The sequence below is a fragment of the Lampetra planeri genome, chromosome 2, assembly GCF_965212315.1.
Source record: "Lampetra planeri chromosome 2, kcLamPlan1.2.h2, whole genome shotgun sequence".
Classification (NCBI taxonomy): Eukaryota; Metazoa; Chordata; class Hyperoartia; order Petromyzontiformes; family Petromyzontidae; genus Lampetra; species Lampetra planeri.
Window position 1 is genome coordinate 8,297,169 of NC_136108.1, and position 27,956 is coordinate 8,325,124.

At 46.2% G+C, this 27,956-nt stretch overlaps 1 protein-coding gene across 7 annotated transcripts; it reads right to left on the reverse strand.

Annotated features, from left to right (window-relative positions):
* Positions 1-408: 408 nt before the first annotated feature.
* LOC144726641 (nucleolar transcription factor 1-B-like) lies at positions 409-27,560 on the reverse strand. Of its 7 annotated transcripts, none has more exons than XM_078605409.1 (20): positions 27,324-27,560; positions 13,818-13,936; positions 13,365-13,540; positions 12,845-12,928; positions 12,225-12,380; positions 11,676-11,743; positions 11,223-11,346; positions 10,146-10,256; positions 9,476-9,603; positions 8,882-9,023; positions 8,375-8,416; positions 8,070-8,168; positions 7,018-7,137; positions 6,219-6,329; positions 5,998-6,083; positions 4,861-5,050; positions 4,394-4,441; positions 3,859-3,933; positions 2,517-2,612; positions 409-1,752 (listed from the first exon to the last, which is right to left on the reverse strand). In XM_078605409.1, the coding sequence occupies exons 2-20, from the start codon at positions 13,885-13,887 to the stop codon at positions 1,672-1,674; spliced, it is 2,007 nt and encodes a 668-aa protein (XP_078461535.1). In that variant the 5' UTR covers positions 13,888-13,936; positions 27,324-27,560; the 3' UTR covers positions 409-1,671. The 7 variants fall into 7 exon arrangements, with proteins under 7 accessions (XP_078461535.1, XP_078461527.1, XP_078461561.1 ...); XM_078605401.1 differs by lacking the exon at positions 27,324-27,560 and adding an exon at positions 24,008-24,094; XM_078605435.1 differs by lacking the exon at positions 27,324-27,560 and adding an exon at positions 19,891-20,051 and having other exon boundaries at positions 11,676-11,740.
* Positions 27,561-27,956: the final 396 nt, after the last annotated feature.

Sequence of the window (27,956 nt, forward strand, 5' to 3'; positions counted from 1 at the left end):
TATGAAATCAGGACACATGACTTAACTGTTACAACAAAAAAGTTATCATTGATTAAGGGCAACATAATGCAAGATTGATGATGTGAAAATCTTTGGTACATTTGTGCCAATGTAGATTTTTAGATCAATGATTTACAGTAAATAAAATGGGTTTTTTTGTTATCCATCGTTTTAATCATATGCAGCCATTCTTGGATTTTGCCATGTATTCACCATACGTTTTGATGTGTTGGCATCTATCTGTATGAGACAAGATTACTTAAGATTTAGGCATTCAACCTCTGCTTATATAAAGCAGGAATTGTAATATCAACATTAGCTTAAAACACGGATGCCAAATTACCAATTGCATGAATATCCAGAATTAATATTTTACACTTCTTTTTAGCTTTGCCTTCAGATTATTGCTTGTACCCACAGATGGACATTCTTGAAATAGCTTAGTGATGGATGTAATATTAAGGTCATTTCATTGTGTGGCTGTCAAGGATTGTCATCCACGTAATTTTTATATAAATGTAGGATACCGAAATTCCAATGAAGTCCCAATAATACATATGAAGAGTGAACATGGCTTTCTTATTATGTAAGTCAGTACCTATACGTTTTGAGTATCAGACGTCTACAAAGGATGGATACATGCTTCAATGGTAAACACTTTGGACCACACACAACAACATCCAACATGGTTGCAAACAATCCAAGATAGCCACTAAAAATATTCCACACACTATTTAAATCTATGCTGTTTGTTTTAATAAAGTGCCCTCAGATCAATTTACACATTAAGTAACTTGCATCACATTTCTAACGTTTGAAAAGGAACCGCAATGGCAGCTATCCCTGTGCAGCAAGGAGGGGACGACTCAACCCACCTGCAAAGCAGGCATTATTTAGTTTGCCAGTCGGGGATTATGACTTCCATGTGTCATCCCAACTGAGTAATTTGTCGGCTATTTTAGAATTTTGCAAATTCTGGGCAACAAATAACATCAGGGGATCCCTTCAGGTTCTCCGTGAAGCAGACGGTGCAAAGCATTTTACGGTTAAACACATACATTGTATAAACCAGGGCAGCCTGCTGGACTCAAACCACGAACAACTGAAGCACGCAGCAAACGTGCTATCGCTGGGCCATGTCACCGCCAAGTTAGATCCCGATTGATGTAAAATCCCCATTAGCAAAAGAATGTACAATTGTTCACAAATTACACAATATGTACTAAGTGATGACAAAAAAGAAACAGGTCGCATGTGTAAAAAAAATAACCTGTTTGGTTGAAACCATAAATTGTCAAATTTTGCTAAAATTGGCAGCCCTTGGGTTGTCATTAACATCATAAAGTTCCATGCTTTATGTAAAAAAAAAAGTTATAACCTCCAAATGAAATCAGCACAGTTAGTGTTTTTTACTATTTCTCTCCCCAAAACTGCCTAACACGACATGCCAAAGATGGTAATGAAGCTTAAAGGTAAAATGGCTGCTCATAATGCCCTAAATGTTCTCAATTTGTACATGTATACCCTGCCGGAAAATTCAACCAGCAATAGGGTGCGTGCGTGTGTGTCAATGCAAGTTTTTGTTGCATGTAAGACGGCAAGGGTAGTTGGATACAAAAAAAAAGTATTAAGTTTGGATGGGACGGTCGGTACTGATGAGCTGGGCAGAGGTTACTCAGAGTCCGAGTCATCAGAATCATCCGTCGAAGAATCACTGCCACTGCTCTGGTTTTCCTCTCCCTCTTCTTCTGCCTGCACCATCACACGGAGATGCCAAGTGGACAATCGCAATGTAACATTCGTCAATTCTCTTTTTTTTTGCACTCAACATACACGCAATCACATATTTAAAAACAAATGTTTACATGTAAATACATTAAATCTTAATTTAAAGCTTTCGTGACTGTAGGGATTCATATTCTTGGTTCTTTTGGAAAAAATAATAAAATAATAGACCAATTAATATTATTTTATTATTTCCCTTCTACGTGACTTTACCGAAAGAACAAAGAATATGTAAATACATTAATAAAAAAAGCCGATTTTAACACCACAATTATTCTCAAAGTAGAGGGATGAATAACTGCATCTGTAACAGGCAAACACACTCTCTCACCCAATCAAGCAAATCCTACCCATGGGTGTTGTTGGTATGCATTTTCTAAGCAAAGCAGGTTAAGTAGTCGGCATAAAATATACTGCAACTCCAGCTAATGCTGGTGCCACTATCCTCAATAGGAATCAATAATCTCCCAAATTTTGGTAGAATGTGCAAGCACCTTTATTCTTTACAGGGTGAAATTGGTTTACATAGGGAGATTATATAACCTGTGCTGAACAGCAGTCCTTTGCGTGGCGACTTCATCACCAATTTACGAAGTGTTTTTGCCAAGTGATTTGCTCATCATCAATGCCACGCAAGTAATCAACCAGTCACGCTGAAAAAAAGAAATACCGACGAACAAAGTATGCACAATCCACGTCCGCAATCGAACATCACCACTGCCAAGCCTCACCTCCTCGCCATCTTCATCGCTGTCATCGCTGTCCGAGCCCGATGTCCCATCGCCCTCCTCCTCGTCCGAATCATCATCCTCGCCATCGCTCGAGTCCTGAGCACCGGGGAGGACCGGCATCACTGTTAACCTCGTCGTTCAGCAGAGCTGCCGCTCAGAGTATAAAGCCGATGATCCCACATCTTAGACCAAAGAGTCCAATTGTTAACTCTCTTGGAAAAGAGAAACCAGAGACTTTTAATCTTTCTTGGGTAAAGGATTATAAAAAGACAGCTGTGAAAAACTGACTCGTGGCACTTATGCCTGGCAATTATCGACAGTCTGGTTACGTTCAATTAAAATAATTAACAGCGATGAACAGCATGTATTGCACCTGAAGCAGTGTCAAAAGACTTCATTGGAAAAGTTATGCAAACATCTGCATTATTTATATATAACAAGCAGCTAATCTGTATGGGTCTTTGTCCACAGAAACCCTCCTAGATCACTCAATCAATTTAAATGAGCTTATGATATGTAGTTTGTGAACGGGGTCAAAACGGCCTTCCCATGACATTGTATAAATTGGCGAATGTCGGGCGAGTGGTGAATGACGAAGGTCAGGTGAGTTTGTGAGTAATTTCACCTCATTCATAGGACGGGTTGTCGACTAGTATTATATGTCTCTTTTTAAGTATCAACCGAGTTGTGCATACTGTTTTGCTTTATTTTCCGTACTAGGATATAACATTTTATTGCTGCCCTGTGCAACTGCAGTGGAGTTGATCTCAATAAACGCCCAAGATGCGTGTACAGCGTATAAAATGTGCATATCAATTATACAGAGGGCGGAAGTGTTGCACCTGTGGGATACACTAAAAATAGTCTATTCCACGTAGCCATAAATCACTTGGTCACCACCGTAAAAAACATAAAGAGAGTATCTTTAAATCGTCCTTGTGATATCCTCTGCCCATCTGTGGATTTAAAAACGTAAAGGCGTGCTGGACAAAGTCAAGTCAAAGTGTCTACGATCTTGAATGAGTGCATTGAGTTGCACTCCTCTTCAGTGGTGGCTCTGAGCCAGTGGTGGAAATCGCACATTTTTACTTCAGAGGTCAATGTATCAGAAAGTTAAACGACGAGCTTGGATGATATGCCCGAGAGCCATGGACACGGCTTAACTTCAGTCGAGTCTGTCTAGGTTAGTCACTTGGAATATATATTCACGAACAGCATACTACGACATCTCGTATACCACTCACTGGCTGTGGCTACTGTCTAGGCCTACACCAGTCTACCAAGGTGACCCTGCACTTATTCAGTGAGAAAATAAGCCCTGGGAATGGGCACACTCGCTCACCGAAGTGTCTGCCTTGGGCATGGTGATGCGCATCTTGGCTGGTGGTGCGCTCGACTTGGTGCCGCCTTTACGCTTCTGTTAAGACAGCGAGCGGCAGCAGAAATCGGAAAACGGGGAGCGGGCGGGTAGCCGGGACACAAAGCACCGCCATGGTTAACAGCTGCAAGGGAGCAACGGAAACAAATACAATGCTGAACACATTCGCCAATAACACTGTGGCCATAGCACACATAGACCAGAGAGACAGAGTAGATAGAAGTTAGTGATGACAATTTACACCACAGGGCAATTTTGAAAAAAATTCCAATTAACTTTTTTATTTGAATATATAACTAATTTGTATCATAGATGTATATAAAAGCATATAATATTGCTGGCACATTGTATTATGGGTAGAACTGTTCAAGGGAGATCTATGAAACCATAATTAGTATATTCCACTTCAAGATGCATTCCTGTACAGCGGACAAGGTATCTGCTACTGCTGCTGTTATTTTGTGTAAAGGAAATGAAATACAGCGGAGGTGCCACTCACATTGGCTATGGACTCTTTGTATGCTGCCCGTTCAGAAGATGACAGCGTCTGTCAAGAAGGTTAAAATATGCATTAAAATATACAAACGCAGACTGACAAGGTCACTCAATATATCGTGTACAAAAAAACAGATGTCAAATAAATCATTTTTAAATAATCATTGTTATTTTTTTTCTTTTAAAATGTTATTCCAAATGTGCTCCTGGAACCAGACCATAAGATGAAGTATCCATTCGGAGCTCTGTGTGTTAGAGAACAGCCCGCAGGAAGAGACTGTCACGGAACTACATCTTGGGGTCATGTATGTATATCGGAGTTGTCATATTCAGGTACCCCACATAGCAATGTTAGGTGCACCACTTAATATATTCAGGTTCCATAAAAAACAAGACGTTCCCGTTTAGCTATGTTGCTGTATCATGTGTTTCCCTGTGTTGCCTTGATGAAACTAATTCCAGGGTGCACACCTTGATCCAGGCGTCGAGCGCCACCTGGTATTTGCGTTGTGCCTCCTCCGTCATCTGCTTGTACTTCTCCTTTTGCGCGAGTGACATTTTCTGCCAGCGCCGGCCAATCTCCACCATACGGTCCTTAAGGTCGATGCGCGCCAGCTCACCGTTCGACAGCAACTGCTGCGAGAACATCTGATAACCGCTCCTGCGAAGGCAAACAGCACAGATCCACGCTTTGGTTTACCGCAGTTCAACACCCCATCTACACCCACACGCAATACTCCCCACTAAAATATATAAACAATAAATCCATAAATAGGCATGTAACAAATTTTGACTTCAAACTTTCGTAACTGCAGGAATTCATATTCTTTGGTTCTTTCAGTAGTCATGGAGATCGAAAAAAATAAAACATCAATTTATACTGTAGCCTGGTTCTTAATCGGAGTATACTGGCAGTCTATAATGTAGACTGTAACCTGGTTATTAGGTTAAGAACCAGGCTACAGTCTACATTATAGACTGCCAGTACACTCACCCAGCTTAATAACCATTGCTATAGTCTACATTATAGACTGCCAGTACACTTACCAAACTTAAGAACCAGGCTACAGTCTACATTAGTGGTCTTTTTGTTTTCTATGATTTTTATTTGTATTCACTTTATTTTTATTTTTCTATCTACGTAACTTTACCGAAAGAACCAAAGAATAGGAATGTAACAATTCACATCTGCCCCCAACAAATCACAAATTCTGTTGTCACAGATCTGGGATGCAAATCAATCCAAGAATCGATTTCTTTGTTATTTTGTTCATCAACTGTCATGTAATTTCCAATTTTTTGTGTCCTTTGTATAATTTAGTTTTCACAATTACCCAAAAAACAATTCGCATATAATTAGTATATTACGTGCATGCAATAATCATTACTCGTATTCATAAATCGATACATGTATCAAGAGAATTATAACGAATTTCAATCAATGAATCAATGCATAATTACACGCCTAGTCTGCAACCACAAGATGTGTTGACCAAATTCCACGTGTCTGTATTAAATTGACGCAAGTGCGTCAAGGTGTGCGCGCCGCATGCAGCCCCACATACTGTCAGTGACACATTGCGAGTGTAAAAGCGGCGGATCACTTACACCGGTGGCTTTTTGGGCTCCCCCTCAAACTTCACCTTCTTGTTATGTGTGGGGGCGGCCGTTGTCCTCAGGGTAGTTATTTCTCTCTGGACAGGTACAATGTACACACAGATGCACAGTGAGCAGCACAAATACACGCAAAAGAAAGCAAGCGCACATGCAGAAGAAGCGCACGACCGACATTGCCGCAGCGTGTCGGGCGTTTACACGGGCGTGCGCACCTCATATCGCTTCTGGTCCTCTGCCGCTGCTTTGATCCAAAATATTTTTTGCTTCTTGTCCAAACCTTTCCACTCTGCGTCCAGCGCCTTCAGGGCTTTCTTCTTGTCATTCTGAAATGAACAGTGCACGGAAATGTGGTGAATCCAGCAGTGGCTTTACAAAACATGATCTTGCCAATGTGAAGTAGCATTATGTTCTGCAGTCCACCACGAGGAAGGCGCGAGTGATTAACTCACACTTGTGGCAAAGTCTGTATTTAGTTAATTTTTTTTGGTCGGCGTTTTATTTTTTTCCCTTCACATTAATAGTAACAACACACAATCATGCGTCAAGTGCGTTGTGTTCAATGCTTCGACATCATTGCATACATTCCACAATGCAACAGACCTGTAAGAGTGAATTCATTTATTAAGACAGATTTTAATAATGATGCACACATTACATTTTACAATTAGATATAATTTTCTATTTATCGTATGCAATTTGATCACATGACCCATGCAGCCACTAGAGGCGCTACATGGACCACAATGCAAAAACAAATTAATTATTTAACCTAATCAAGACCATGAGTTGGAAGAATTCATTGAATTCAGGGGATAAATGCATCACATGGATATATAACAAGCGGACATACACACAGAGAGACCAATACTGCAATTAATAAATCATGGTCATAAAGCACATCTCTTTAGAAATTATTCTAAATAAGCTAAGTCACTCGGTGTGTGGGATGCAATCAAGTGTGCAACAGTCACCGTCAGTGCGGGCCGATGCAAAGCGAATTCTGACCCTCACCTTGTATTTCACCAGGCACTCCACAAGCTTCGTTTGCTGGAAGATCTCCTCCGCCGTTTTGGGCGTCTCGGGCGTCTTTCCTCGCTTCCAGGCTTCCTTCTTGTCCCTCCCATCCTCGTCCTGGACAGAAATTGTGCAAAAAAAGAAGCCCCCTGTGACTCTCTTGCAAGCAGCTTGCCAGAAAGCGAGAGGTCAGCACCGAGGCACTTACGTGCCAAGCCACATGGTGCGGCAAATGGTAGACTGCAAGCTCAGAGTGGACTAATCAGCAAGAGTTATAATTGAAGCCGAACCTGTCAAGTGTCGTCTATTACCAAGTCATGACAGCGATTTTGTGAGATCTCAGAAGCTAAGCAAGGTTGAGCCCTGAACAGTACTTGGATGGGTGGCCACCATGCAATGTTGTTGTTGGTTGAGGGGCTGTTGCGGCAGGCAACGCAGCAATATCTATTGTTGTACTGTACTTTTATGCTCCCCAGCATCACCAACTTGCACTCAGTAGGGTGGCGAAGGATCTTTAAATAACCCTCAGGACCCAGACAAATTGGAAGAGCCCTCATCCTGTAGTGGAATGAGATAAGGCTATCCAATACATATAACCACTGTCAGTTCATTGCCATTCAATACCATTTATAAAAAAAATAGAGATGTCGGTAAGTATTTTGTCCGAGATTGCTACATTTACTGTCCTTTAGTTGCAGTTAATTGCTCAATTTCAGCTAAGACTCCAGCGCGGTAACGGTATGCGCTTGTGAGTGATGCCCACTCTTAATAGTAGCCGACACACTCCTGTCATTTCTTATGGACAGCAAACTGGCTCAATCGTGAGTGCCCTAAACTGATAGGTTATCCAACAGCAAAAACATATCTATAATCCTGCATTTGTGACAAAGTATAGCAATATTCACAGATTTCCACAAACTCACAGACAGCCATTGTTATCAGTGTTGGGCAAATTCGATTTATCGGATGGCCGATCTAAACGCACGAGCACAACACAGCTCGCAGAAAACAAGCCAAGCAGGGTCGGGGGGGGGCTTGCATCCCACTACCTTTGGCACCATTGGCCGGCTGGCAGTGGAAGTCGCCAACTTCCCCTCCTTGCCCTTGTCTTCATTCACCACCCTCTCCCGCTCCTCCTCCGGTAGGCTCTGTTTCGGACATTGGGCACAGGAACACCACAGTGACGATGACAACGTCGTGACCGTGCCACGCCCCCTTTAACCCAAGCTCCGTGCCAATGCCCTCAAGGCAAGCCATGCGCCGCCTAAGGGTCGCTTCCTGATTGAATTTGGCAAATTCATTTAAAAATCTACGTGATGTGGCTCGCAAAATGCTCGGCGGGATTAGAACGTACCTCAAGAAACCTCTGAAATTCAACTTCAAACTGCCGTTTTTTCTGGAAACAATAAAAAAACAACATCAGTACAGAAAACAGTTCTCATCTGCAAGAGTGAACATACGCTTATATTTAAGTCAGGTGACAAAAAGCGATGACATTTAGTCTACATGGGAAAGCATCATTGGGGCCTCCGAACTTAAAAGGAAAAGTTACTGCAGTACAGTATTTGTATGAGCACCTACTTAAGTTAATTCTTACAGCACCAATGAGAATATGGTGGCATTGTAAACAATTCCTTGTTTTTTTTGTGCAATCTCAAGACCAAGGAACCGATTTCATTTGAGCTTCAAGTTGAATTCTCATCGCTCTGGCAATAATAAAAGGGGGCTGCACTTTATAGATGGAAGCAGAGTGGAGGGTCAGTGCCGCGCGCTGACCTTACTCAGCACCACACAATCAAACCGTCTCAGCACAACACTGACCTGATCGTCACATACCAACATGCTTCAGGACCACACTCACCAGCTCACAACGCTTCTGGAAGGAGTCTTTCTCCTTGTGTGGTAGCGACCGCCACTGCCGACTGCACTCGATCATGCGCTCCGTGCAAGGGATGTCCTTCAGCCCCACCATCAGCTCGGCACAGAACAATGCATAGCCATTCCTAAAGCAGTCCCCCACATGCCACACGCAGCACACAAGTGCATGGGCGGGACGTCACAAGAAATTCAGTACGGACACATACAACATACGATACAGGTAGGTGTTAGCAGACACATTGGCTGCATTAATATGCAAGATGGTGGTTCAAAAACTTTTAAATACCTAGGTTCCTTATCATTTACCAATAATATCAGTAATATCCTTCATTGAGCTATGCAAGCACAATTTTAGCTTTTCCTCCAAGGGAAACCTGATGAATTCTATTTACACAAGCATAAATAACAGAATTTTACAACTTAGTTGCAGGCACTTATCAGGGCTACCATCCAATGATGGTGTGCGACGATTACAAACAGCTTGTCAAATGTAGGAGCACTCCCTTCCTCATGAAAACTCTTTGTACGTGGCACAGCGTTTGTGTACGTGTGCGTGTATGCGCGAGCGCAAGCTCACGGAGGGGGCTTGCTGGGCCTCCCGTCGTGCTTGTCCTTGAGTTGTCTCTCTGCCTTGGAGAGCACCGACTTGATGTTATCGTCGTGCACGTACTCGGGGTGGCTCTCCATGTAGTTGCGCACCGCACCCTGCTCGACGGAACCCACAGCACCGCGCAAACGCACGCGACTCCACCATCAAGACGGGGTCGGCAGTCAGGAGACTCGCATAGATCCTGTTTCAGCACGCCAAGGAGCATAAACCATCACGCAAACTGCGGCCAACCAGCTTTTGGCTAGCCTTCAGATGCGCTTATGCAGCCATCTGGAAAGCTCTTCCTTCTGATTCAAAACAAGGGCTGACCAAACCCACAAGCCAAAGTTGTATTGATACATTTTTGTACAGCGCCCAATTTCTTCAGGACCTAGTCATAAATTAGTATTTGATATATTTGCGGGTAGGTCAGGGGTCGGCAACCAAAATAACAAGAAGAGCCATTTCTTTCCAATTCGGTACAAAATTCAGTATTTCAAGAGCCGCAATGCATCTATGTACATACGTACATATCGTCAAGAAGCAGCCCGTAAAGAGCCGCATGCGGCTCCGGAGCCGTAGGTTGCCGACCCCTGGGGTAGGTAATGCTTGCTCCCTTTGCCATAAAAAGTGGCGATGTGGGTGCAACGAGCAGCACCTCATACTCCTTCTGCAGCTCCAGGGCTTTGTGGATCCACTTGAGACGCTTCTTGTCGGGCAGGAGAGACCATTGCTTGCGCAGAGCCTCCTTCACATCCCGCTGGTTCATCTGCGCACGGTGGGGAGGAAAATGTGGTAATGATGCATCCCATGCTCAATGAGGCCACGCAGTTACAGTTTTTCCCATGAGCTGAAATCCCCATCCATTATGGACTTAAGGCCCTATATATAAATATGGATATTCCAATCAATCAAATAATTGATTTAGACTAAGCGACGTCCCACTGAGACTCCTGAAAAAGGGGCCCCCAAGGTAAAATAAAAAAATCGTGACAAAAGCACCTCGACACGTATACGTAGCTTAGCGACATTTATGTTTTGAGTGGTGAAAACAAATATGGCTTTCCAGATCAGTGTTTCCGAGTGCGGAGAGTTTAACCATGAGGCTGGACCAATCTGGGCAGCATCGTGCTTCTTCTGCAAAGCGTAGCCACATCCATATGCTAAGCAGGTGCCGCTTTAGGCTTAGCGATGGCATAAGTCAAAACTATTAAATAAGTGGTGGCACCATGGGAACCTCATTTGCCAGTAAAAAATATGATAATTGGTTTTTTACCCTTCTATCTTGGCAACAAAACTGACACCTTTTTTACAAGGAGTCATGTTTACATAGACCACAATACCTGCAGTCATAATGCAAACAAAAAGCATAACTCTGATAATATGCACTGTCCTTGAAGTTGAATGGTCCACATCCGAGACAGCTTTCCTTTTGGCGTCATCTGGTCCAACCCATGTGAGACTAGGCTCTAAGGAAAGCTGTCTCGGGTGTGGACCATTCAACTTCAAGGACAGTGCACATTATCAGAGTTATGTTTTTTGTTTGCATTATGACTGCAGGTATTGTGGTCTATGTAAAAATTACTCCTTGTAAAAAAGGTGTCAGTTTTGTTGCCAGATAGAAGGGTAAAAAAACTATTATCAAGTGGTGGCACGTGAATGGCAATGAGGAAAAGCTAAATGGAATCATAGTTTGTGCATTTCCAAGAAGTGTATTCCAAGCAGACAGGCCGACCTCCGTGTTCTGCTTCATGAAGATCTTCTTCTCGTGGTTGTACCACAGCTGGTGCGGCGTCTTGGGTTTCTCAGGGTGATCAGACTTCTTCTTTCCAGTGTCCACCAGCTCTGGATGCTCCTCCCTGCCCACCAAGAACAAATCATAACTTTCATAAACCACACACACACATACAAACTACACACTTGGAACATAACCAATTAAATCTCACAAACACATACACCTACAGTTATGACCCAAGTGGGAGAGTAGGTAATTAATGATTCACTCCTCCACCCCCTACAATTCGATTAACGGTCACGATTGGGGAAGAATTTTTTTTCACAAACTATTATTTAACGTTTTGTGTAAATACGTGTGACAGAGTCGTCGTAGACAATGGCATCAAAGCACTGTAGATTTAGCTTTTACAGCTCCCACTTAATCATGACATAGCAGCAGCCCGCAACTCACCGGAATTTGGCCATGGCCTTATCAAAGTTTTCCAGCTCCCTTTGGTACTCTTCTATGTACTTCATCTGCTTTTTGAGATACAATATCAACACAGCATGATCACCATTGTAGCATGATAATAAATAAATCACAGCTCTTTTTCAATCCACTGCTGGATGGAGGCCTTTCCACGCTACGTCAGTAATTGGGGTTATGGATTGGCAATGTATACCATACCACTTCGAGGTGCAATGTGAGCACATGAATTACATCCATGGCCTCTCCTGAATCCAAGATCTGCAATATCTCACGTTTCAATTTATTCCAATGTTTCACTTACGAATCTGTGCATTTGCAACTGTTGTACAGGATTATATAAGCAAAGCAGTACTGTGGTTGACAGGGTTCACCACACGAAGGGGCAACTGAAACCAGGCAATATGTAAGACCGACTGACTGAACCCAAGAGTTATGTGAACACACAACATTGCAGGCATGTCAATATCACGAGTCATGGTGCTGGTGATAAGTGTTCCATCATCGCTTGCTGTTCCTGCTGTGAGGCCATGCCTTTTTCTTCTCGGGCAGCTCCTTGTAAATCTTGGACATGCAGCGCGTGAGGTCCAGGTTGCTGAGATCTGGGTACAGCTTTGCATATTTGGAGCGTTTCTCCACGAAGAAGCGGAAATAGGGCGTGAGCGGCTTCTTAGGGAAGTCGGGGTGTGTCTGCATGTACGAGAGACAGAAACGGGCGGTGAATCGCGCAACCCAGAACAAAAAACCCCTGCAAATGCCAAAACACATGAAATATAAACACGTTGATTAATTTATTCTTACAGCGCTTGATTCACGCATCCAATCATGCTTGTAAGAATCGATTATTGTTGACTTTTACGTGATGAGTTTGCGTAACCTATGCTGCCAATCGGGGCCACTATATTAACAAGAAGAAAAACATTGCTAGAATTGAATTACAACCCAAAAGTGTGAAAATGTATCCATTTGTGAGGGGGAAAATCTTTACAGGCCTGACACTAGTTCTTATCCCTATTACAGCAGCCAATTGGAAAAACGTAGTTTTTTTATTTACCAATGACAAACCGCAAAGGCAATACAGATATAACTGGTGGCATTGAGACACTACACGATTATCACTCGGTCATTTCTCTCAAAAGAAATCAGAGCATCACCTTAAGTTTCTTTCCCTTGTAGGGATTCTTCACGAACTCTCTTGCGTCGATCAGCAACTCCGTCATCGTGCGATATTTGCGGATCTGCAGGCACCGACAGCACAAACACGGCCATCAGCCTTCACTTTTATAGCCTAGCGGCTCCAAGACAAAGACGAAAATAATGCAGAAATGTGGGATGGCCAAGAGTGGAAAAATTGTGTATATGTTAAAACATTTCTACGGCTTGTTCACAACAGTAGGCCACTGCGTGGAGATTTTGCTTCCAAATACTACACAATTAATTACCGGAAATTATTGATCATGTTGGTAAGTTGAGAGTATACTAAGCGAAGGTTTTTGCCGTCGTGCTTATGGCTTTACAGAAACAATCAAACATGCAACCTGAAAACACATCAGAGAGCAATGTGGGAAGTATCATGTGACCAAACTGGCGCTAGGTACGATTTGACATGTGGATGATCTAAGATTGAGACAGTACCACGAAAAAAGTTTGTTAAACAAACATTGCAGACCTCACCTCGGTGGTCAGCTTTAGCCATTTTTCACGACATACTTCGCCCGAGTAGGGACCGAACTTGACTTTCTCCCAGTCAAAGTGAAGCTCGGTGGTCTTGAATTTCAATGTGTCGCTCTCGGGAACCAAGGCATGCATGCGGTCAAGGAGCGTCGTCAGGTCATCCTGCGTCCAAACATCTATTGCATCAGTGCAAAAATCAAAACGGAAAGATACATTACAATTATTGCAATACATTACAATTTCAGAGCAGCCGGAACAGGGGCACAGGAATTACAAAACATATAAACTGAGACCAATTTGTCTCTTAGTCCCCAGGTAGCAGACATCTGACGGATTTGGTCTGGTCGTTCCACCCAGCGGGGCTCACAGAACAAAATATCTCAGGACGATGCGCTAATTGCACAATGCGGTCACTCACGATCCCCTGCACCCGAGCCCTGATGGACAATTCACCTGTGGAGGCCATCGTGGATGCCCCGGATGTCTGCACGCCTTCCCCTTTTTTCTGCAGGTCTCCGTTCATGTCACGCCGCCTCACCTACTGGAGGCACAACGGGAGCCGCGGCTCCTTCCTGTGTGACACGGGTACGCGCGTTAGAATTCACACATGCCCAGCCGTGGACGCGCGTCTTATTCAGTGCTTTCCAGGGATCTCGGCCATGCCAGCCCATGCACTCACAGGAAATGCTGTCTACCACTGTGCCTTAGTCACAAAGATCAACATACATACAAAATGTTACTCGGCGCTGCTTTTCTGATCAGGCCGCCGTCAGTACAACACACCCAGTGCTGTTGTTAAGGGAACTTAAGGAGATACAAAAATTAAGCCTTTTTTATTTTTGCCCAAAACAACATCTGTGCAAGTGATTCCCTGAGGATAGATAACAGTGTGCTTTACAAGTGGAACAGTTTTTTTAAACCTCCTTCTCCACAGCATCACAATAATTGTTCATATACAACACAAGCAAGTATCTGAATTTGATGATGCATGCTTTTGAGCTGCCAAAAGTATTCGTAAAGTGTGGTTCTGTGTTTGTGGCTATAGCCAAGGCAGCATCTGCAAACTCTTGAGTCAAATACAAGACAAAACCAGACGTCAGTGTTATACACAGCGCATTCAAATTTGTTTACCGTCAGATTTGCGAATCTGGTGCTCGAGCCACACAAGGCCCTACTTATTTTCAAAGAACAAACACACGTTTAACATTATTCTCAGTGGCTGTCCTGGATATAAATACAACCGGCATATGTAATTCATAAAGTGTTATAGGTAAACAATTCCGTTTGGTTTTTAATGAAAGTTGCTTGAACGGTTGTTAATGATTAACATCACTCTCCAACACAACCTTAAGGTTCTAACCTAAACGTTTATACCATTAAGGAAACACTTTTATTGACATGTGACATGGGTGTTGGTTCCAAGGGCTGATGGGGGGGGGGCAAAGAGTGCAGCCTGCAAGTTCATGTTTATATTGGTCTCGAAAGCCTTTCCTGCCAAAAAGATGGACTGTATATGACATATATCTACTCATGGTGCATTATAGGGTTCCCGAATGATGTGGGTTTAATCCACTTTCAATAAGGTACTGACCTAACAAACCAAGCTGGACCATTCTGAAAAAAACCCAAAGGAAAATGCAGTGCAAAAGGCAAACAGCTTTGGCATGTACCTAGGCTGTGTCCTGGGCTGTCAGACTCCAGCTAAAAGCATTTTTAAGTGAGAAAAAAAATATCTGAATGGTAAAGACTTGGTTGTCACGGACACTATCAGTGTTTATGCAATAAATGCAGTGACAAAGTATTCATATATTCGACTACCGTCGCCTTGACGGTAGTCTAATATATAATAAAGCACCTGGCTGTGCATTTACAGTCTATTTTATCATGCTCATTAACACAGCTTCAACCCCATAATAAGATGGCCTGGAACACAAAGCCAAGCTTGCTATCAACAAAGTGTATTTTTTATTTCAAGCTCCATGCATCTTCTTTTAAAGACTCAAAATGTGGGCTTCCCAAGGAAATATTTCAACGTACAGCATTAGGTCATGTTTTTTCCCACAAGCCCAAACAGCACAGTATAGAATAATTTAGATCTGGCAGGATGCGCACAAAACAGTGTGCAGCCACAGAGTTAATGCCTTTCCTTCTCAAGCGGCGACAGCCGGCTGAGTCCCTTGCTACCACCTCCTTTTCCTCCTCGCTCTGCCCTGAACCGCGGCACCCCCACCACAAACCCCGGCAAGCTGGCCGCCCTCAGCCTGCGTGCATGCATGCATGCAACACGCGTGCACACAAAAGCACGCTGGTCCCGCCTGCCCTTGGACAATCACCAATGCTCTCTGCAGCTGCAAGAACAAATTTTATCTCCTCTGTTGCTCGCACAGCGGGCGCCCCACGCCAAGGCCGGCGTTGCGTCCTGGCTGTGGGGCGACACCACGTGTAACCTGTGGGGGTGACGGCACATGTAACCTGTGGGGGTGACGGCACATGTAACCTGTGGGGGTGACGGCACATGTAACCTGTGGGGGTGACGGCACATGTAACCTGTGGGGGTGACGGCACATGTAACCTGTGGGGGCGACACCACGTGTAACCTGTGGGGGTGACGCCACGTGTAACCTGTGGGGGCGACGGCACATGTAACCTGTGGGGGTGACGGCACATGTAACCTGTGGGGGTGACGCCACGTGTAACCTGTGGGGGTGACGGCACATGTAACCTGTGGGGGCTACGCATGTGTAACCTGCGGCCCATCCCTGCCCACCAAACCTTCCCCGGCTGACTGCACTCCATGATGCATAGCTCGGTGCTTGGCTCGGCACCTAACCCTGAACATGTGGTAGCTGGAATAATTCCTGCAAAAAAAATATTTGTAAGCGTACGTACACACAGAGTGCAACAAATTAGCATGGGGGGGGGGGGTGGTGCGCATCTCCTATAGCAGGGTACTGAACGAATGGTGGAAAATCCACATGCCTGCGCTTGGAATCGGCCTCCAGAACGATCACTGGATATCTTACGCGCAATTACTTCTACGTAAAATACAGCCAATGCTGTATAAATATAACCGTGCGCAATTATGTTTCCCGAGACAATTTGACCCAAAAGGTCACCACGGCGATGCGCATAAGCTGCTGCGCCATAAATTTTGCCTTTGTGAACAGTTTCATCCCAAACGTACGCAGTCTGCGGTTCCACATACCGACGGATGCAGCATCGCATTAGGAATTTGTTTCCAAATGTATTCGCCAATGACACGTGTCTTTTACTTCCCATAGGATTCGTCATCAAATATATAACGGCGGCTCCACCACTGCACACAAACGTGTGCGCTCTCCGCACTACACTGTACACTCTGCCTACTCCCCTCCCCAAGCCCTTTAAACGACACCACCACGACCGTCTCTTCCTCCTCCTCCTCCCCCGAGAGGCCCCGGGGAGAGGCAACGAGGGGCGGTGTGGGGGTAGGCAGCGGCACGGCTGTCGGGCGGCTCACCCCGCGGATCACCCCCCTTGTGTGGATGATGTGGGGGGCCCTCCTGCCCCCCCCCACGTGTCTCAACACGCCTCTTCGCCTTCCACCGTCTCCCAGCTGCCTCTCTCTCTCTGTCGCTGCCCAACCCCAGTCCAAACCAAACCAAACCCCTAAACCCCCTCGAGCCAACGCAGTTTCTACCCCGACGGTACTTGACCCAGTCACAGCCCCACCCGTAACAACACACAAACCAATCCAGTCTTAACCCCGCCATACCTGTGACACTGCCTCCTCACCCTGTATGACCCGATTTAATCATAAACATGCCCAACATTGACGGCCTAATCCTATCCAGCGCAGACCCCTGACACCACATGCCGTAGTCTCTCCATCCTGAAGATGCTCTACACAAGACTTGACCCAAATCTTACCCGAGTGCAGCATTATAATGCCCTCTGTGAAACTCAAGCTGACCCGGTTTTCTCACAGCAGCTACACCTACCAGGGCAAAAACATGCTACGCACAGTTGCAAATGTTCCCTCACTGGTGATCAACAATTGCAGTCAAGGGGAAGCCACCACCAGCAATTAAGCAGCAGTAGCAGCAACAATATCAACAGAGTAAACCTTCACCTTATTTCCGTCACTACCACAGGCCCCTAACACGTTGCAAAAGATCAGCAAACATTCAAGTACTCATCGACTCACCCAGAGATATCCCCTACTTAGTACACACCGTACGGAATAGGACATGAATTGTGTACGTATGGTGAACTTCTTTTGCACCGTACGGAATAGGCCATGAATTGTGTATGTATGGTGGACTTATTTCGCACCGTACGGAATTGGCCATGAATTGTGTATGTATGGTGAATTTATTTCGCACCGTACGGAATAGGCCGTGAATTGTGTATGTATGGTGAACATATTTCGCACCGTACGGAATAGGACATGAATTGTGTATGTATGGTGGACTTATTTCGCACCGTACGGAATAGGACATGAATTGTGTATGTATGGTGAATTTATTTCGCACCGTACGGAATAGGACGTGAATTGTGTATGTATGGTGAACTTATTTCGCACCGTACGGAATTGGCCATGAATTGTGTATTATGGTGAACTTTTTTCGCACCGTACGGAATAGGACATGAATTGTGTACGTATGGTGGACTTGGTGAACTATGGTGGACTTCTTTCGCACCGTACGTAGCACAACCGAGCCAATCGTGGGTTCTGTCCCCGCAGTAGGGACCAGTAATGTCTGCACACACCCAAGACGCCATGTGGTAGTGAGTGTACACGTGGAGCTACACAGCTCTTCTTCTGCCTTAGTGTGTGTATGTTGTCTAGAGTGATCATCATGCCGGTAGGGTCTGTGTGTGTGTGTTGCACATAGGCTCTATAATCTCTCTCGTCCACAGGGCATAGTCTAAAGCGCCAGTGTGCTTCTGCCGTGCATGTCTATCCAGTTTGTATGATCATACATGGGATGTTTATGTAGAGTACAGCCGATATGCTACAGTGCATAGACTATTGTATATTGTATAGTTGCAAGCGTATAAGTCTAAAGTGTAGAGTATACATCGCGACTACGCTTGTATCGTGCCTGTCACGACAGTCTACGATCGCACATCTAAATAGTCGTCCACGGCTGTACAATCTGTGTATTTACTGTATATATAATAACGCACGTGTCTACACTGCAGTGGTATATAGTGCGTCTGTGTAGAGAGTCTACGGTGTTATAGCCCCCTCATAGCCCCCTAGCCCCTCTATAGCCCCCCTGCCCCCTGATAGCCCCCCTAGACCCCTATAGCCCCCCCCCATCTACATGCTGCGTGCCGATAGACGTCTCGTGTCCGCGTCTCTTTAAAGTCTGCGGCCTCTGCTCAGCTTCTACGGTGGCAGCTGTCAGTAGAGTCAGTCTCGTGTGGTTAGTGGTGGTTCGTGGTAGTTAGTGGTGGTGGTAGTTAGTAGTAGTTAGTGGTGGTGGTCGTCTCGTGTGGGTAGTAGTGGTAGTAGTAGTTAGTGGTGGTAGTTAGTAGTAGTTAGTGGTGATTAGTGGTAGTAGTAGTTAGTAGTGGTAGTTTGTGGTAGTAGTTAGTGGTAGTAGTTAGTGGTGTTAGTGTTGGTATGTAGTAGTAGTTAGTGGTGTTAGTGGTGGTGGTATGTAGTAGTAGTTAGTAGTAGTTAGTGGTGGTAGTTAGTGGTGTTAGTGGTGGTGGTGTTGGTATGTAGTAGTTAGTAGTGTTGGTGGTCTCGTTCCGCGTCTCGCCACCGTCGCGGTCTCTGCGCGGGCCCCGCGGCCCGAAAATGGCGCACGCGGCCCGGCCGCGTCTCCTCCACCACCACCACCTCCACCACCCCACGGCCACGAGCAACGAGGGCGGCAAACAACGACTCAGCCTCGCCGCTTACTACCAACCACCATCACCGCAGCAGCTAAACACGGCGCTGACATACAGCCACAGTTCAGTGAAACGACGGCGAGAGGGCGAGGCGAGCCGCGGCGCGGCGTTCACGCCCGGGCCGCCATCCGCCCCGACAAGCGAGGCGACATCGCCTCTCGTCGTCGTCTTTTAAAAACACCACAAAGACACCAACAACAACAACAAGACAACCCCCCTCCACAGATAATAAACTCGCGTGCCCACCACCCTCCGCGGACGTGAGGGCAACAAACGCAACGCCTCGAATGATGATAATAATAATGTGCACGAAGCAGCAGCAGCAGCAGCGACGCGATTCGTACAACGACCGCCGCCTTCGCCGCCGCCTGCAAATCGACAACAAAAGCGACGAAGGCGGCGGCCAGAGGCGAGAGGCTGAGCCGCGAAACGCGGAGAGAGACGAGACGAGGAGGAGGCCACGAGAGAGAGACGAGGGAACGTCGTACGCCAGAGAGAGACGAGGGGAGAAGGGCATCGATCCCCTCCGCGAGAGAGACGAGAGACACGGGGACCCCGGCAAGCAGCCGCGTCTCTCTCTCTCGCAGAAGCAGCAGCAGGAGGAGGAGGAGGAGATGGAGGCGAGGAGGGACATTACCGCTTGCGACTTGCCTGTGGAGGAGGGCTTTGATGCGCAGAGCAGCAGCAGCAGCAATGTGAGTGGGAGAGTCGGGACAGAGACACCGCGGAGCAGCAGCAGGAGGAGGAGAGAGACGAGGAGAAGGAGGAGGCGGCGGCGGTGGAGGCAGCGACGGCGGCGGGGGAGGAGGAGGAGGGAACGAGGCGGGAGATGGCGGCCGGGCCCGGCCCCCTCTGCCCGGCGCGGCGGTCACCACGAACCCAGCCCCACGGCCCCCCTCGCTCGCAGCCTCCTAGCCCCGGGTGGCTACACCACAACCACCACCACCACCACAGCCTCAAACCCTCACGGACAAACACGAGCAGCAAGCCGTAGCCAGCAAGCAGAGCAGTAAGCAGTAGCAGTAAGAAGCAGCAGCAACAGCAACAGTAGCAGCAAGAAGCAGCCACAGTAGCAGCAGCAGCAAGAAGCAGCAACAGTAGCAACAGCAGATGCAGCAGCAACAACAGCAGATGCAGCAGCAATAGTAGCAGCAAGAAGCAGCAACAGTAGCAGCAGCAGCAGCAAGAAGCAGCAACAGCAGCAACAACAGCAGATGCAGCAGCAACAACAGCAGATGCAGCAGCAACAGTAGCAGCAAGAAGCAGCAACAGTAGCAGCAAGAAGCAGCAACAGTAGCAGCAGCAGCAGCAGCAGCAAGAAGCAGCAACAACAGCAGATGCAGCAGCAACAACAGCAGATGCAGCAGCAACAGTAGCAGCAAGAAGCAGCAACAGTAGCAGCAGCAGCAAGAAGCAGCAACAGCAGCAACAAAAGCAGATGCAGCAGCAACAACAGCAGATACAGCAGCAGCAATAGCAGCAGAGCAGCAGCAAGAAGCAGCAGCAGCAAGAAGCAGCAACAACAGCCGCAGCAGCAGCGAAAGTGACGTTTTTGTTTGGTTGTTAGCCACTGTTCGTACTCTAAACCATAACCCACCCTCACCACACGCTGCAGGGAGAACGAATTAATCCCCTAAAAGTGAGCGGGGTGATGGAATCTCCGAAATCTTTAAGATTCTGGGTGACAGTTTGGGGTGGACGTGGTCCCACCACCCAAGGGTGGCCACAAGTCGGGTTTAATTGTCTTTTTATATTAAACCCGATCATCTGAGATTGTGAGAAATCCGGTTTAATTGGTTTTAATTGCAGAACCGCACTTCTCGACGATGGGCTTCATCCATTCCAAGCTAAGGAACTTCACTGGCGCCCACGATTGTGGAGAAGAAGCTCTTGTTCATCAAGACCAACCTGCCCGCCGCATTCTACGATAGCAGCCTAAGCCTATCAGAGTGTCGTATTCAATAAAACCAGGTTTTAATTCCCACGAAATCGGGTGTAATTGTGGAAAAATCGGGGTTTTTTCCACCCATGAGTCCCACCGGGGGTCCCCAGGGCCCTCTGTGTGGAGCTGTCCCCGCTGTTTTGATGTCCGATTTGGGGCTGCGGTTTGTGTTGTAATTATTTGGCTGGCTGCTGGTACCACAAATCCCACCGAGGGAATGGATGAGACGATGTCCGTGTGGCTTCTGGGTGTGTATCTCCACGTGTCTTAGCTGTGCAATTGCGAGATGATCGGCACTCTCGTGCGATATCCGTTTGGATGTCTTGTCTTAGCTGTTAATTGGGGATGTCTTGATTATATCACCCACCCCACGGGGTTTCCTTGACGTTTATGTATTTGTCTGTCGTTTATCTGTATTTGGTTGTATAAGAGGTATGGATATATTGTACAGTATGGTCCGTATGCCTTGTGACCCCCCCCCCCCAATTAATTTAACCTTTTTTTAATTTACATATGAATTTATGTTTTAAATACACCTTACTTAAAATAGTACGTTTTAGAGGATCAAATGGAGGTCACAAGACGTCTCGACCACCCTGTGCATGATGGGTCTGGACAAACTGGCCCGGTCGAGTCCCCCCCAAATTAAGATTATGGATCCGACTTGTGTTCGTCTCTTTTCAAGCATTTGTCTGCATCTATTTACATGTTTGGCCGTCTGCCTGGCCGCTGTCGGCAATGATTGACTGCATAACTGCATGGCCCCATGGAATCATGGGCGATGGAGAGTCTGTTGCATGTGTGAATGTTCACATTCTTGTTTGGCTCTCTTGATTTCATGTTTATCTGGATGGCTGTGTGTTTTTTAGTTGGCTCGCTGTCTGTGCCTGCACCAAAGTTTGGCAATCTACGTCTGCCCCGTCTGTTCTATAATATGCCCGTCTGAAAGGATTTTTGTCTGGGTTTCTGTCTATATTGTTGGCTGTGTGTCTGCCTATCGGGTTGTATCTGTTTGTCTTTCGTGGATATATATATTTACTAAAGACCTTATCTTATCCTACACCTGTCAGCCATCATCAAAACCCATATCTGGCCAAAATTCAGTCCTCTGATTAAGTGACATTCTACTGAATCTATATTCTGGATTGCTAATTTATGCATGCAAGTGTGAAATGAATATTGCTTCAACCATTTATAGTTCACTAATTTGTTCTTGACTAATCCACTCATCTAGTCATTCCCCGGTTTATCTCCTCGGCAACTCATTCTCTCTCCCACTCATTCATCCAATCACTCAAAATGCATTTGGTCCACTCGCTCTCTCCTCCATCTCCTGAGACACACTCGCGCATTCACTCGAATAACCTACAATCACCCCACAACTCGCCTAACATTCACCCAGTTACCCCCACGTCATTCCATCTCAACCAAATGGAATGAATTTGCATTGAACAATATGCTCCATTAAATCATAATTGCAATACATGAACGATATAATAATTTTCGGTAGTAAATTTAAGACCACCACCGTCAGTACCCATCATCATCCACCGCTGGATGAAGGATTTTCGATGAACACTGCAGTATAACAGTACATTATTGTCGACAATACATCGTGCACTACATATATACCTATTGCATGTTTGTAAACAATTTGCAAGGTTACCACTTACAAATACTGTAACAGGGACTTGGCAAGGTTTTGAGACATCTACCCTGATGCACACCACACATTACTCCCACACACACACCTCCTCAGTCCCTACCTCATGCCACGCATCATGATGAGAGGTACACCCTCAATTAAATTATCTCTTCAAATCTTATTGAGTCAGTAATTATATAATCACCCCTTGACTCTCAAGAGGACAGCCTCACCGATGGCTTGGATTTCCCTCTGTCCATTCTCCCAACATCTCTGCAAAATGACAACTCGCATACCACTTCCACTCTCTTTCTCCTTAAGCTCAGACCACCACATCATAATCATGTATTCTCCCCGTCTCCTAAATATCAGCTCACCAGTTTATTGAACCCAGTGAAAACTTAACGAGACCAGAACAGTCTCATTTTTCAAGAGTAACAACCTGGGTCACAAAAAATACAAAAGCAAACCAACTCAAGTGCAGCACTGCAACGCTTTCCTTTGTGTCTCAAAAGGTATGCCTATCAAACTATTGCTATGCATTCGCTCCTTTTCTCCAACAAAGATCAATTCTCCATGTGCCAGTGGACATCCATCTATTTTGTCCAAGTCTCTAGAAAGTCAAATTTGACTCAAGTCCGAGATCGCTCCAATAACACGTCTGTCTCCAAGAGATGGACACAATGTCCCATAAATTTCGTCTCTCCAAACTCGTTCTTTAATAAAACATACGTCGAGTATTATTTAATTGACACATCAATATTACATTAAAGTGGAACATTTCAGGCTACAAACCATAACACACAATCATCAATCCAGTCATCAGTTTCATTACTTGAAAATGACACGCGTGATTTCGAGGATGGTAACGATGTTGAAATACGAATTGTGGTCGTGAGGTCATGATGATAACGTGATTGATGGTCGTAGACTAATGGTGATGTTGAGTGGAAGACTGGCAGTGCCTGGTGCTAATACCGAATACAGACAGTATGTTTGTGGCAATGATGATGATATACACCTCCCACTCCATAGTGCACAGAACCCCATCATCCCCCCAGCTTCCACAACACGTGTTCGAGACCCTCTTGTCTCAACGCGCAACAACGCGGACAACAAAGGCTTAAAAAACAACACATCATCATTGTTACTTGAGCGAAAACTCACCGCTGTTGAGTGACGAGGCGAGAGGAGATTGTTGATTGAAAGGGGAATGAGGAGATTGTTGATTGAAAGGGGAATGAGGAGGTGGAGGGAGGGAGCAGGAGGAGGAGGCGGCCGTCTGCCCGGCCGGGATCGGCACCCCCCCTGGCCCCTCGGGGACCCGGCCCCGCCAGCCCGGCCAGACCCCCTTCATCCACGGACCCCCCCCCACCCCACCCACTGCTGCTGCTGCTATTGCTGATGTTGCTGATGATGATGTTGGTGATGATGATGATGTTGGTGGTGATGTTGCTGATGATGATGTTGGTGATGTTGCTGATGATATGGTGATGTTGATGCTGGTGATGTTGCTGATGATGATGTTGGTAATGTTGCTGATGATGATGTTGGTGATGCTGATGATGTTGGTGGTGATGTTGCTGATGATGATGTTGGTGATGCTGATGTTGGTGATGTTTGTTGATGATGTTGGTGGTGATGTTGCTGATGATGTTGGTGGTGATGTTTGCTGATGATGTTGTTGATGTTTCTGATGTTGGTGATGATCATGAACTATGCTACTGCTGTTGATGATTACGATATGGTGATAATGTTACGTGATGGATACGACTTTACATATTCAACTGATGATTGTTGAAGATGGATTCAGAATTCACACGTCAGTCGTGTTATTCTAGTGATGATGAACATGATATATATGATTCTGGCGACATTTGCATTGTTATACTGCTCGTGCCGATGACTATGGGATGATGATGTGCTGATGATGAAATGAGTGTTGTTTCTGTTGATTATTCCGCTGCTAATTATTTTGTATTTTACTGCTGCTGATGCAATGCTGCTGTGGTTAGTATTAATGCCGATACCGATACTGCTGCTGATGACCACTGGGGAGACAAAGGCGGCCGGGCGTGGTGCTGGCCACCCACTCGCAGTGCCGTGCTGTACTTCATAGGTGCTCGCTAACAGCACTTGCCCCAACATTCTGTTAAGGCTACACGGGGGATCCTTGCTTTATTTTCTGTTGATTCGCATTTTGAAGTGTCCACCGCAACAAACATGATTGTGGAATTAACTTAATTCTATTTATTTATGATAAAAGTTTAGCTTTAGATGAATTCATAATTATGATAACAGTTGCCAATCAAGGATAGTTTTACAATGCTTTAGTTAACTATTATTCACACATTATTTTGAAGATACTGACTCTTCTTCACTCATTACTTTTCCTGTAACTCACAATGTACGGTATTTTAATGTTTACTATTGTCTTGATCTGGTGCATGCATTAAGCCAATTAGTATTGGTTTATAGGAAGATTATTCCGATGAACAAGGGACTCGTTCATATTTTCGACTCCAGTAATAAAACTATTGTTGCATCTTTCTAGAGAGGTTCATTTCATCACCTCTTCCTGTTGACATTGCAAATCAAGACTAGCATTCAAGTATCTGTTTTGACGAACAATTTCCATACCTGCCAACCCCTTAATCAGTGCCCTACCTTATTACAGACCAATTCAGACCTTACTGGTCACCCCCGTGCCCTTATAAATCTCAACCTTCATCCTACAAAGTTCTATCATAAGGGAGAAACACAAACAAATAGACAAACACAATTTGTCCTTAAGGACTTGAAAACTCAAATGTCTTGTAAAAGACAGGTATCAATTTCTAACCCTTAACTACCCATGCCATAGTTGCAATATCAATAAACTCTCTTATCACCACCACCAAGTGTATTTTAACACGATAATATGGGTCCCCTTCTACAAAGTGTAAATCCTCCCATCTCTTGCTAAAGCAACACATTTAGCATGCACGCTCACGTCCGCCTCTCCCTACGGGGGATATTCGAGCCCCCACGGTGCCAGGAGGGTCCCCTTAATTGTCTCTGGAACAATGCCCCCCCCCCCAACCCTCGCCTCCCACACCTCATCACAATCTCATCATCATCGTCGTCGTCACCTTCGCCTGCTGCTGCTGCCTCCAGCTGTGTCCGGTATTACATTTGAAAGCCCAGCCACGTGGGTAAGCCCGTCCTCGCAACTATATTCATTCATTCATAGGTGGCACGCTTATGGAAATAGCTACGTGGACACATACACGTGCAGACTGAACACCTAACGTCCTAGCCCGATACGAACAAGTACTCCAGTAGTCTGGTGTGTACACGACAAAGACTACCACCCCCCGGTGTATCTTGAGCAGACTTTTGGGGTAAAGTTCTGTTGTAGAGCGCCTATGAAGGCCGGCACTGTGGCACATGAGGGGGTTGGGTGGCCAGCAACCACACCGGCCGCCTTTGTCTTCCCCCCTCCTCCAATGGCGATGTTCACTACACACCGCACCAGGTGCTCATTTGAGGCCGAGTCGACCTAGGGGAGGCCCATGACCGGTTCAGATAATCGTCACTGGGGTTTGGCCGAGAGCCGGAATCGAACTCGGGTCCCTGGGTTCGTAGCGCAGCGCGCTAACCGCTGCACCACCGCTCCCCACACACACACGTGTACATTCTAGATTTGATGACATACAATACATTTTACACGCCAACACTCAATGTGTAAACGCGCGCGTGTGTATACACCCACCGTACTTGTACACATGTACAAAGGCACTTAAATGCGACAGTGCTTGCGAACTCACCCGTTCACGGGGTATGCGAACGATGTGCAAGTACCCACGTGTACACACGCACGTGTACACACACACACGCACGTGTACACGTGCGGGTGTACACGTGGGTGTACACGCCCGTACCGGTGTGGACACACGCACGTACCGGTGTACACACACGCACGTGTACACACACGCGTACCGGTGTGTGTACACGTGCGTTTACACAACCGACGAATGAACACGCCGCCGGCGAATGCCCCTTTCTACCTTTCAGCCCGACTGCTGGATAAAGTGTCGTTAGCGAGCACCTATTGACAACGCGCATATACCGCTGTAGCAGGAGTGAATAACGTAGACAACACACACACAATAGCACGCACAAACGAGATTTACATTCGTAAAGGCGCATACACATGACCGGCTCAGATACACACATATATACGTGTTGAGGAGTGGAGCGTCCTTTTCTACCACGCAACATACGTACAAGCACTATTGTTACATAAATACAGAGGCACCGATACAACTATACAGACATCCTCCTCCCCCATCGTCGTCGTCATCACCAGCCACCCCCCTGCCTTGCCTGCCTCCCCCGCCGGCTCCACGACGCCTCCTCCGGGCGACCAAAACCACAGATTCAGCTCCCCCACCCCCCAACCCCGGACATCTCAACTCCCACCACCACCACCCTCCCCCACCTCGACACGAGCGGTCATCAGCACATTATCATCAGCAGCAGGATCATCATCATCAGCAGCAGCGTTCCCTGCCCGCTCCACAGCCAATGGTTTCTGATGCCCCCGTCCATCAGACTCCCTTTGCTCAGGAGGGGGCCCCACGGGGAAGGAGACACACTAACAGCAGCTGCCCACGGAGGCTCCATCAGCCCCCCGGCGGTGGTGAAAGCCCCTCCATCTTGCCCTGCTCCCCGAGAGAGCTGGGGGGGAGGAGGAGGAGGGGAGATGGAGGGAGGTGCTTCCACACTGTCGTCCATCCTCCTGCCTGCATCTGCTTCCTCCTCCTCCTCCACCACTCGTTTCCACCCCGGGGTGACACGGGAGGAGCCTCGCTCTCTGCTCCGCCCTGCTGCCTTGCTCCGTGTTCACACTTTACGCATCACATCACGGGGGGGATGCAAAGGAGTGGGCCGGGAAGATTCTATATTTGCAGGTTGATTGGACGGTCCGTGGTCTGGCACGGATGGAGGGAGCTCGAACGAAGAGCGAACGTTCGGTTGGAAGTCAGGGTTTTTTGTTTTTAAATCCTTTATATTAAGTTCACTTGCGCGCTTGCTTGCTTACGACCGTGCAAATCTTTCGGTAGTTTTTTAA